The 12,645-nt window shown below is 39.8% G+C and overlaps 1 protein-coding gene across 1 annotated transcript; it reads right to left on the bottom strand.

Moving 5' to 3' along the window:
• Positions 1–957: 957 nt before the first annotated feature.
• On the bottom strand, positions 958–12,377 carry mfsd8l2 (major facilitator superfamily domain containing 8-like 2). Its single transcript, XM_069511121.1, has 11 exons — positions 11,897–12,377; positions 11,517–11,702; positions 10,527–10,589; positions 10,318–10,437; positions 10,011–10,090; positions 9,241–9,523; positions 6,769–6,842; positions 5,859–6,072; positions 4,817–4,939; positions 4,531–4,661; positions 958–3,289 (listed from the first exon to the last, which is right to left on the bottom strand). Exons 1-11 carry the CDS (start codon positions 11,970–11,972, stop codon positions 3,209–3,211), a joined length of 1,431 nt encoding a protein of 476 aa, XP_069367222.1. The 5' UTR covers positions 11,973–12,377; the 3' UTR covers positions 958–3,208.
• Positions 12,378–12,645: the final 268 nt, after the last annotated feature.

The raw sequence follows: 12,645 nt of genomic DNA, 5'->3' as shown, positions 1-12,645 counted from the left end.
ATATATTCTATTCCTTGTTACAATCAAAGCTAAAACTGAATCATAGTTACTTCAATTTCCAGCAGCAACAGCACAAAAAGCACCAACACTGAATAGAGGTTAGATTGTGGTTACATATTTTTACACTTCACTGAAATAACGGCCTGTAGCCGAGTTATTCTTTCTTGACATGGTATGAAAACAGTTAGGATGCAGAATGAGCCATTTATAGCCATGAGTAATACAACGTGTGGATACTTCCACTAAAGTGACTACTACACCTTCATCTGTTCCACAACCATCTCCACCGGAGCAAACTGTCTCTTCACTCCCCAATTACATAACATTATTTTATCCTCTGCTTCTTACTCTCCTCCTCACAAAACGTCATCTCCATAGTTACAAACTCCATCCAGAAATAATTGTTGGCTGGTACATCAAATGGTTGTTCTGTGTATCTTTAAAATTTCATAAGTTGTTCATCCGTGCCTACCTTTGGTATATTTAACATAAAAGCCTGAGGCCTCTGACTTTTCTATTTATGTCCTTGGGGGGGTTGTGTGCAGCGTGTACAGGGCTGTTGTGCAGAGAATAAGTTGAAGGGTTGTTGACTGCACTGGTCCAGACAGTCTGGTGTATGAAAGCAAAATCATCACAACAGAGCAGAATTGGTTTGTCAAGGTTTGTCTCATATAGATTTTTTGTGATTAATATATGACTACAATGTCACTCAGAAGAGCACATACCTCCACCGAGGCCCAACAAATTAAGTCACAAATTCATGGATATCAGGAATTATGATTTAAATCAAGATCTATGAATTGTTTCCCGGCAACCAGGGAGAATTTTGAAAACTGGAAAAATTCTGGATCTGTGTTCTGATCTGGATTAACGCCAAAAATGAATGGATTCATGTCCGACCCATCCTTCCATTGAGTTTCATTGTAAACAACCAACAAACACACAAAGAGGGGTGAAAACATTTAACACACCATTAATCAGCTTTTTACAATGAGCCATTTTACATGAGAATAAAAAGTTTGAACAATTGTTATTTCCCATGAGAGTTTTGTTGATGTTTTATTTCCCTCTGCTCTTTTAACATTGGTTTGAGGGGGCAGGGTTTAATAGAAAAAAAAGAAATGTCACATACCCTTGAGAGCCAATCAGGATTCAGCAGTGTTTCAAAACAGAATCTGATGACAGATAATGGGATGTTACTGTCGAGCAAATCAGATCGAACCTCACCCATACAGCCCTGATGATGGAGGGTAACTGTAACTTAAGTTACCATTCATTGATTATAATTTGGTTTCTTCTTATTTCGTCATGACTTTTTAATGTTATACAGAAATATGCGTCTTTGAAATTTAAACCCAAGTTTTCTGGGCCCTTAGGACCCCAAAATCACAAAGTCCTGGATTGAGCCCATCCTTTCACACTTGTTTTCTGTCTGTTCTTTACATTGTAATATATAAAAGCACAATAATACTCAAGAAAAACACCTTTAAAATGAAAAAGACAGTCATTTAGGGAAAAAACACTGAGACATTGAAAGGTAGGGTCCAGTGTAATTACCATTTGTTATATTTTTGCAATTTATATTATTTATGTTTCAATGTTGTGTATCCTTTACAGAAGTGTTAATCAGCAAATAGTCTCATTAATGTTAGTTACATGGCCACAATATCTATCAAAGGTTACAAACTAAAAATAGTTCACTTAAGCCACCACACTGGCAAAATTGTATATAGATACAGTCATTGCACCAGACCAATGAGACTGCAAACGTACTGAGCATAGTGAAATGTGCAAGAGATAGTTTCATCACTCATGACTTTAACTTTTAATTTGTTAGAGGAAGAATCTTTAATGAATATTAACTGTCACACTTTGAAAACTGTTTATTCAATGTCACAGAGGACAACTGAAGCCTGAGATAGAAGTTTCAGGGTCTTTTGGTCATAGATATTTCGTTTGTTGCACAGATGTTTCTTTAAAAACACGAAGACCAGCAGGAATCACGCTGAAAAAGCACGCCAGTTCAAAGACAGTAAATTCCGGCCTGACCTGATTCTGTGCACCCCGTTATCTGCCTGAAAATGTCAAGTAGCTACCTGAGTACGCTGATCAGGGCATGAAAGTACTTATAGATATTATGTCCTTGAGTCACTGAGATTATAATTTCCATTTCAGGCGGAAAAAAAGCCTTTGGAAAGCCAAATATCACATGCTGAGTGTAGGAAACTGTAAAGGTTACGGAGCCTTATCTGCAATTATGCAAAAACAAAGATCGGCCAAACCTATGTTTATTGGTACAAAGGGAATCTACGATGCCTTGATGTTGCTTACAGCCTCTCCTCCTACATGCAGATGTGTAGCATGCAGCACATCCTAGAGGAGAATACAGGCAAGAACAGCTGACTGTACACTCCTCACACCTTGCCCTGTTTTGAATAATGAATTCAGGTAATTAAACTTTAAAAGATAGAGAAAGCTAATTAACAGCTACTTTTTAAAATGTTGCTTTTAGCTCATGAGCTCCTCATTTTCATATGAGATATTAATTCAGATAACATCAAACTGGTTTGGTAACATCCAAGGCTTTGTGTTTCATTTTTAACAATAAACCAGCACACGATTCCTCCCACACCACAAACAAATAGCAGGGAACATTTAAAGCTCCAGTCTTTTTGACCCTCTTCTTCTCTCAGCCTCTCTGATGCGGAGCTGCTCAGATGTTGACAGCTTCGCTTCTGCACTCATTGTGTCAATTGTCTCTTCTCCTTTTTTTTATCAGACAAGAAATGGAAATTTTTGGAACATGGGTCACATGGTGGAAAAAAACCTGTTCTCTCATCATTCCATCAACACCTAGGGGTATAAACAGTTCAGTTTAAAAATAATAGCTTTCATCTTCAATTGTTTCCCTGAATATTCAATATGAGAGCAATGGTGCCCCCTTGTGTAAAATATAATCAATAGTCTGGCGTTGATGTGCATACAAGGTAGATTCTAATAAACTCTCCTGACAGCAGAGATTGTGTCTTGCTTAAAACTTACTGTATTTTACCTGATATTCCCCTGTGTGTTCTGAGGAGAAGCATATTATCTGAACGTTTTACTCCACACTCATACATTTTCCTCTGCAGCAAACTTCTCTCAGAAGTGAAGGGCATTCCCTGTGTCCGTCTTCGGCCTGTCCAGCTCTGTCAGACACACTGCGGCTCTATCCTCCGCTGTCAGAGCTCTGGGCGCACTGCACCGCCCTGGGCTCAGTCAGACGCTCGTAGGACAGCGCCGCCATAACCTGCAGAAATATTTACAGCGTGATATGGCTTCAGAGAATAGAGGGCATGGAGAAATAAGCAGACGCTATCAAAGACATGCTGAGTTAAGGATTTCTCTGGGAATTACAGCCCTCAGCTACTGTTTTTCAGTTTGCTTATGAGAAAAATTACTGTTTTCCTTAAGCCGCAGCTTTGAATAGTTCCAGATGGCTTAAAGTATTAAACTGTTGTCAAATCCAGAATCTGAATTAAAGCAGGGCTCCCGACATTTAAGAGAGATTCATTTTGTTTTTCACCTACAAGCCAAATTTATTTGTAATTGTGCAACACCACTGAAAAATCTAGACTTAATTGATGATGAGTTTTTGATTTATACTATTTTCATCAAAATGAATACAATATATATTTGTTCCATCATTTTAGCTGGGCTGTTTTTTTACAGCTGTGGTGTGGGTTTTTAGAAAACAACAATTATAATGTCAAGGACATGTCCCGATGTTGGTACGACTGGTACCAAATGTTTTATTATCTTTCTAACACCCAATGTCCATGGCATGAGTCTCACACTCAGTGTAGCTGGCAGATCGGATTAAAGCAACAGTAAAACATTTTGTGAAATACACATATTTGCTTTTCTCATTGAGAGTTAGATGATGAGTTGGTCATGAGACATTGGATTCCATTTTTCAAATTTTCAATGTTTCATTTTTTCATAAAGAATTATTTTACTAATAAGCGTTACATGGACCAACATTTGATATCACTCTCATGCCTGCACTAAATAAAGCTGCAGCCAGTTTGCTTCACTTTTACCTTGAACAAAATATAATGTAATATAATGATTATTATTGAGTTTTAAATGTGCTGGTATGCATATTCATGTACAAAATGAGAAGAAAATGAGCTCAGCCTAATGACTGAATTGAAAAAAGCTGGTCTGGCAATGACAAACTGTGGAAAAAGCTTTCTATCCTTTTATGCACGAATATTATGTCAATAACACTTGCCAATCCAAACTAAATGTCATAATGTACAGACTCTTTTCTGTCTTGGTTCTAAGCTAAGTTAACCAGCCGCTGGATGTACAGTAACTTTACATGTCATGGACAGACTGATCTGTATCAACTCTGTAGGATGACAATGTAGCAATGAAGTATTTTTATCAAACTATGGGGCGGCCTGATTAATCACAATCATAATGTTAAGAATTTTCTTTCTGTGCAATGCTCTTAAATATTTGAAGGATGCATGTTCTTCTTACTGTGATCATCATGAGGAGGGCTAACATCATGCCCAGCATTATGTACAAATTATTGGTCAGACCTCCAGCCCACAAAGGACCCAGGATGGTGGCCAGGCCCCCGACTGAGCGTCTGATTCCTTGGCTAAATCCTTCAGGTGACACATAGACACAAAGAATAGAAGGTTACATTAAAATATGGACTGACACTACAGGACAAATAACTCTGTATTTGTATCATGCTGAGCAGAAATCTTTTGTTTCAGTATGTTGGATTGTACAAACAGCGCCAAGGTAAATTAGCCACCCTGTGTTTTCTCATCGGTGACTTTGGAGAACAGAGACACCTGAGACACAGCCACAAAGGGAAGCCCCAGCAGCTGCAGAAACACTCCAATGATGAAGGCTGTTAGCTCCCATCCATAACCACCTAAAGGATGGAAAGATAACATGATATTAATTGCAATTGTTTGCCCAAAAATGATATGGAATATATTGTTTAAAAAAACACATCACCAACTCTCACATACCTAAAACTAATATATTTTTCATAACTTGCAGAGCTGATGAATTACAATATTTTGCTGCACGTATTTTCTCATTTGATTCAAAGACAGTTAATACTTGAGCTCTCCAGCCCCTCCTCTCTCAGTTTTTAAGTTCCTTCCTACAAACGGGCTGGCACCAGCAGCGATGGCTCTATCTGAAAACCAAACCACTGCCAAGCTGGCAGCCATTCCATTTCTGTTCTCTGCTGCTTTGCATCATGCACATGTTTGTGTGAATCTGTGCCCACTCAAACTGTTGGATGTTTCTGCATTCTAGCCATCAAAATGCATTTTAACCAATGAAACATGGTGCAAGAAGACAAAAATCCTCTTTCTTCAGGTGTCTGTCTCGTAGGTTTTGTTTCTCAGTCTGGTTGTTTCCACTGTAACAAATAGCAAACAAATGCAGGATACGCTTTAACAAATAGCATTTTTGTCTAATAAGATTACTGTAATCCTTTTATATGTACTCAGTCACTCCCCGGCTCCAGCACCTGTTACTTATAATCAGAGTGATAAACGTGACGAGCCACAACAGACGCAGGCCAACATGAACATACAGGATCCAGTTTGCCTGTGTGATCTCCGTCTGTCCTGCCAGAGCCTGAATGATATCGTTTACAGAGCACATTCAATTCCGCCTGTGTGTAACCCAAGATGGCTCCACTCGGCTCTACGCATCAACACCAGTCACACAAAAAAAGGGATTTGGCAAAGAACTTGAGTGATTTGTGAGTCTGTCTCTAGCTTTGCATGTGTGTCTCGCTGTGTTTGGATGTTTCTCCCGCGACAGGTTGGCACCTCGTGGGTCGCAGAGGAAGACGAGGGACCAGATACAAGCGGTGCAGCAGATGACCAGGCCCACGGCCAGCACGACACGGTCCGCCACCTTCGAGCTCAGCCACCGCACGAAGAAGAAGCCCAGGATGACCTCCACCCCACACAGGCTGTACATCAGGCTGTTGCCCAGCTCACCGAAGCCGAAGGAGCGCTGCGTCAGGGGAGTCACCATGGTCTGGGGGTTTCAGAGAGATGTTCACAGGGTCAGTCAGTTGGATAAAGTGATTCAGTCATGGAGGAGATTCTTATCAGGGCTGAAACAGGCACCTTTTTTAAATTGTTCAGAAGTGTCAGATCCAAAGAGGTGTTTCATTTCTATATTAAAATGAAAGTAAAATTCTATAATCCATGTCAGCAACGTGTGACTATTCTGTCATTTTTCAAGTTCACAGCAGAGACTGATTATGTTAACTTATTTTATTTTGAGTATGAAGCTCTACTTAAAGGTCCTGTGTAGAGTTTAGTGACATCTAGTGGTGAAGTTGGACGATGCAGCTGAATACATCTCCCCTTCCAAACATGATAGAGAACCTGTAACAGCCTTCAGCTGTCATAAAAACTCAAAAGTTTGTCCAGTTTGAACTACTGTAGAGAACATGGCGGCCTCCGTATAGAGGTTCCACTCCTGATGTGTATATAAAGTTTTTATATCTAAAGGGCGGATTCTAGGGTAAAGGAAACAACAACATCCCTATCACCTAAATCTTAGACACTGAACCTTTAATTATCATTATTATTATTAAGAGTGCAGCTCTCTCTAGGTGGGGCTCAGATGGATGCAGTGTGGATGTAACCCTGGGTAAAACAGTGAGATGCTGGGTGAAATGTTTGGAAACTCAGGCTGATGGATCTTCACGTTAACTGCCCTCACCTCCAGCGCTGTCTGATTGAAGAGAGTGATGAACTGAGCCGTGAGGAGAACAACCACCTCCTCTCTCAGGAACTCTGCAGAGCGAAAGAAGAGATATACTGAAAAAAAGGAGGAACCAAACAGACAATCCTAAAACAAGCTCAAGTGGTATCGTTAAATTGAAAGTTTCGACTGGCTAGTCACGATGATATAAAAAAAAGTTTAAAGCAGAAAAGAAAACTTGGACTATCCGAGGGGAATGTTTGGACTGAAAGAGGCAGGTGTAATCAATTCTAGCTGCTTGGTCATGTTGATCCTCTCATCCAATAAACTACTTCTTAATCTAGAGAACAGTGTGAAAATAGTTTTGTCCAAAACACAACAAAAACAAATAAATAAATAAACTCCAAATTGTGCTACCAGCTTTTCCTGGAACACAAAATCCCTTATGGACTTGGAGAGCAGGAAAAATGAGCCGGGCTTGCTGCTAAATTTGGGAGGATGTGCCAGATGGCTGTGGGAATGGTTTGATATTACAATGTGTGATCTGCTGTGGTTCAGTTCTTATTGTTCAGTGTTTATATCATTCACATGATTTCATTTTTCTATAAGCTTGCTTATTTTCGAATAGTGCATATACAGTATGTTCAAGTTGGTTGTAGGTAAATGTGCATTAATCAGGCTATAAACAATGATGATATAGGTTTAAATTTTAATATTTTACTTAAAACTGGGGGACTTGGAAGAGGCTTCAAAGCATTGAATTCTGCATTTCCCTGAATGTGTTTGTTTTGGGCCATTCTTGCCTGGTAGAGTTTACTTATGTCAAACTGCACATTCCCAGATGATGTCATTCAACTAGCACAGCTCATGTAAAGTATATTCATTAATATGTGTAAGAATGGTGGAGGGACCCTTTAAACTAAAAACTAATGAAACACATATTAACTGATACTGATGCATGTAAAAAATGATTTATTAATTCATAATATTTTTGTATTTATCATTTTTCAACTGTAACACACATTATTCAATAATGGGTGTGATGGCATCATATAAGTTAACAACTATAGTGTGAGATGTTTTGTCTTTTAACCACTTTTTGGAAAAGACACAGTTTCACTTCAGAGCTGAGAATTAGATCAGAATATTGATACCACTCTCTTATATGTACATCTAATATAATGCTAAGGGTAAGGGTTAAGCTAAGCTAATGGTCCCCTGGCTTTAGCAAAAATAAACAAATGCTAAAGACCTTTCAAACAATATCTTTAAATCATAGACTGTACATAAGGATGGAGGGCATGACTGCTCCCCACAAGTGAAACCAAAGTGTCCCTATTGACTGCAGTAAGGGTCATAAACCCCACCTCTTCCATGTTAGTGGATGGGACTGAGGCCCAGCTGAAGTCAAAGTAGATGTTTTTATTACACTGATATTTGTTCAAGTGAGAGAGGTTAAAATAGAGTGATATGTGAATATATGGATCACAAATATGTATGAATATTTAGATACTATATTTTAAATATAAGTAGGATTTTGTATATGTGTAGATTAGAAACACTGATACACTGATACTCCTGCCAAACCAGAACTAAAAACAGTTTAAAAATGTAAAATTTTCTTTTCCTAGTAGATACACAAAAAGTCAGAGAAGATCAATTATTCACAAGAGTGAATACCAGGTATACCACAGCGGCTGACGCACACTCAGTATAGCACAGCATATGCCAGAGCTGCGCAGATATCCTCTCGTTTTTCTTGAGAGTTTCTGGTGCTGTAGGATTTCTTTAAAACAAAGCAGAATCAATGAGAAGGATGTTGCCACATAACCAATTCTTTCTCCATTTCATCCACAAGTCAACCACAGCAAAGCCAGTCAATAAAGAAGGAAGTCTGCTATCCATCCCTTTGCCACATCTTCAAAGAGTGAGAGAATCAATATGAATGTCTGACACATGCACGAACACACACACACACACACACACACACACACACACACACACACACACACACACACACGCTCGCACACACACACAATCAGACACACTTGCCATCCTCCAGACCTCTCTGAGGAATTCTGTGTGGCATGTTAAATCAGAGTGTATTGATTGGACATGTGTGTATGTGTATGTGTATGTGTATGTGTATGTGTATGTATGTGTGTGTGTGTGTGTGTGTGTATGTCAGGTGTCCTACTGGATTAGTGTTATAGTAAGTTTACATGGGATGCAAGCAGCGATTGCGTGCCACTATTGATTAACTTCCTTTGTACTTTGTTAGTCTCTCTCTCTCTCTCTCTTTCTCTCTCTCTCTCTCTCTCTCTCTCTCTCTCTCCCTTTGTGAGTGTGTGTGTTTGCAAAAAGAATCAATAGAGCAGATTGGAAACATGTGCATTGGCAGTGACACCTCCTCCTACCTGAACCTCACAAACAGGGCAATGGAAAGCTGAGTTATTGCTGAGGACAGACTTTTCAAACCTGCTGTCTCACCTCGGCTGGCACTGAAGTTTTTGAAGGGGTTCGACACCGCAGAGGCACCATGGTCGGGCTGCGTATCTGACGAGGTGGAGGTCTCCAGTTGGTTGGAGCTGACAGCTCTGTAGGTGTGGGACAGCTCCTCGCTGGACTGCATCAGCGGCACCTCCTCCTCATCATCCTCCTCCTGTTTCATCTCCAGGATCACAGCTTCGTCTTCTGAGCTGATGGGCGGTAAATCCCAATACATAGCCAGGACAACACACTGGAGCAGCACCCACAGCAGACACATGAAGATCTGAGAGTATGAAGACAAGAAAGTTCTTAAATATTTTAGAATATAATATAATATCATTTTATATTTTCAAGACACCAGAATCCTAAAAAGCTATAAGGAGAAACTCTAAATGAATTCTCCTGATAGAGTTAAAGTCAGGAGTTTAACCAGGCCGGTGAAATCAAGAGAGACATGCAATGTCAAATTATGTGGGAAAATGAAAGTAGGCATAGAAGAGCTTTCTTATATCTAATTTAAGCCACATTTGTGCTGCAGGTTTTATTCAAAGACTTGTGAGATGGAAATAGATCAATATGGGTTGTTACAGGCCTCAGTATGTTTTGTATTTGTATGGTGTTTTGTATTATTTCAGAGGAGCAGAAAGAAGAAAACAATATATATGAGGCAGGAGGATTGCAGAATGCAGAGAAACTATTTCTGAGGAATGCTTTTGTATTCATGAGGCTTATGGAGAACCTTAGATTACTGATTATCTGGATGCTGTTACCCCAGGAGACGTATACTTGTTCACAACAAAGGGCCCCAGTTTGAAATCACACAGCCGCAGGAACAGGTTGAACGCTGGCCCTGGAGAGACAGGATGAAGTGCTTTAAAGAGGAAATGGAATAAAAACAGGGCATGTGCGGAAGCAGTATAGCCTCCACCTCTACGATTTTATCGAACATCCCCTACTCTCAGTTGAAACTGCACATCAAAGCACAAAATCCTTTCGTCTAGGAAGACAGGGGAGGTGGAGAGAGGTGAAATGACACCTCTCTCTGTGGTATGATGAAGGGAGGTGGGGGGGACTGACCGACAAGGAGGCCAGCTTGTCGACAGGCCATGATTGCAGCGAAGATACCGGCACGCTCCTCTGGCCTAGTGCTTTGAGTCAGGAAACCAAAGATGGAGGAGCCCGCTCCTGCTCCGACACCTGAAAGGAAAACAGCTTCTGCTATCAAAAAGTCGACATTTTGCTGATACGTGTGTGTGTGCATGCGTGCGTGTAGGGATGTGCATCACCTGCCACAAGCCGACTGCATAACAAAAGCCACTTTGAATATCCAATAAAATACATGAAGTTACCTGGGGACAGAAAATATGAAAAAAACATCTTCACTTGAGACTCAATGTTGTTTCCAAAAATTTGCTTCAGCCATGCTGGCAGAAGAAGCTAAATAATGAACGAGCTCCACCACTTTTGGATGAGCTAGCCTTCAAATTTTGGACAGACCTTCATGGTGCTCAAATATAAATCCACAAGTCCTAATGACTTTGGTAGTCCCTGGTTTCTGCTCTAGGGCTGCCAGCAGATTCATATTTATAATTTTGCATAAAAGTTAGTTGTGAAACCTTAACTTATGGTACTATCATTAGGTCAATATTGAATTTTGCCCAACATTTTAGTTGTTAATGCTAAAAAGAAAATGTTAGTATTTTATATATGCAAAGATAAGAAGTGAACATGGTAATAACTACATTAGACACATTGACTATAAGTAATTAAGCATTACAGCTTTTAACTATTATCAAGTAGTAGTAGTATTCGTGGTAGTGGTAATAGTAGTATTAGCTAAATGTTTAGTTACCACTGTTGTTGTTGCCTTTTTCTCTTGTTTCTACCTTTACAGTTTTTGTCATTTTTGCTACCAGGGTTTTGCTTCAATATTTAATCACCCATGCAACCCACATGATGAGTTCAAAATATTTCCATAATGCATTGTAAAAACTAGTCTATAATTAATGGTCATTAACCGAGGAGTGACTTTAATCATGCACTGTGCAGACAGTGGTTAAGCCAATTTAAATTGCTGCTAAATGAAAATAATGACCTATGACATTTTTGAGCCGACCATCTAAAGCTCTTTATAGCTGTTTAGATAGAAACCACATTATAGTGTGTGGTGAATGATAATCAAGAGAGAGCACAAATACTGTATGTGTTACGGAGTCTCACAACAACTGAACAAACAATCTCCGTCATGTGATTTGTCTTATGGTGTGACTACTCACCGGCAATCTCAAAAAGATTGGAAAAAAGGATGATGGACTTGGTATTTTTCCACCGATCTGACCAGAACCCAAAAAGCGGGCCTGTGAGCAGTCCACTCAAACTGAAAGCAGACAGACCCAGACCCAGAAAGTAGGGGGGGGCCTCCAAAAGCTGCAGGTACCTCCATATCGTAGGCAGAATGACAGCTGGCACAGACAAATAGAGGATGAGCATAAGAGGAGGGAGATGTGTAAATGACAAGCTTCATTTACCCAGAGAAAAATATATTTGAATTTACATCAGATGTCATGTCCTCTTTGATATGAGCTTACAACCAAAATGCCAAGCCATTTCAGATTGCTTCAATCAGACCATTATCTTGTGTCCATAATAAACTTACCGTACTCAATGCCGCTCAGCATGAATATCAGTCCAATGGTAAAAAACGTTTGATTCCTCTTACGGTGATTATCCATTGTGCCCAGTGGTTTGCAACCTTTTAAACACTGAACCCTGTCTGTACATAGTCAGAAATGTTCTTCAGACACATAATTAGAAAAGAGGAGACAGTGTGGGTCCAATTACAGCTGCTGGCCGCGGATAATCACAGGAATTTGTCGTGCCATTGTAGAAGGCCAAATTCAGAACCTCGCACAGAGAGTAAACAGAGGACAGATAGTGGAGTCTCAGCAGGAGGGAGACCAGAAACAAAGCACAGAGCACATCGAAACAGCGCTGGAGACAGTGCAGTCCACTTTAAATCATGCAGCAGTGCATTTCCATCATCAATGTTAAAGATGAAAGTCCATTAGTAGTCACGTCCGTAGTCCAGCAGTCCAGCACCACGCAGTCACTGTCACGGACGAGCCAATGTCTCAGGTTACCAGGTGAGGTAAAGTAAACTGAGCTTCATTCATTTTTAATCTTGTTTTCTTCAGTTTCATCAGAAACACTTGAGTCTCACACAACCCTTTGAAGGAATCTGTCAGGCCTGTATCTTCACATTTGCAGGTTGTAGACATGAACAACGTTACTGTTTTCACAGAATATTTTCAGTTCACAAACACAATAAATAACAAATAGTTATGAAGCCAAACAGACAATAAATTATATCGGATGAAGCATGATTGCATTACATGGAGATGAACC

The sequence above is a fragment of the Paralichthys olivaceus genome, chromosome 16, assembly GCF_024713975.1.
Source record: "Paralichthys olivaceus isolate ysfri-2021 chromosome 16, ASM2471397v2, whole genome shotgun sequence".
In the NCBI taxonomy this organism is placed as follows: domain Eukaryota; kingdom Metazoa; phylum Chordata; class Actinopteri; order Pleuronectiformes; family Paralichthyidae; genus Paralichthys; species Paralichthys olivaceus.
The sequence above is the reverse complement of the archived record's forward strand: the minus strand, read 5'-3'. Positions and strand labels throughout refer to the sequence as shown.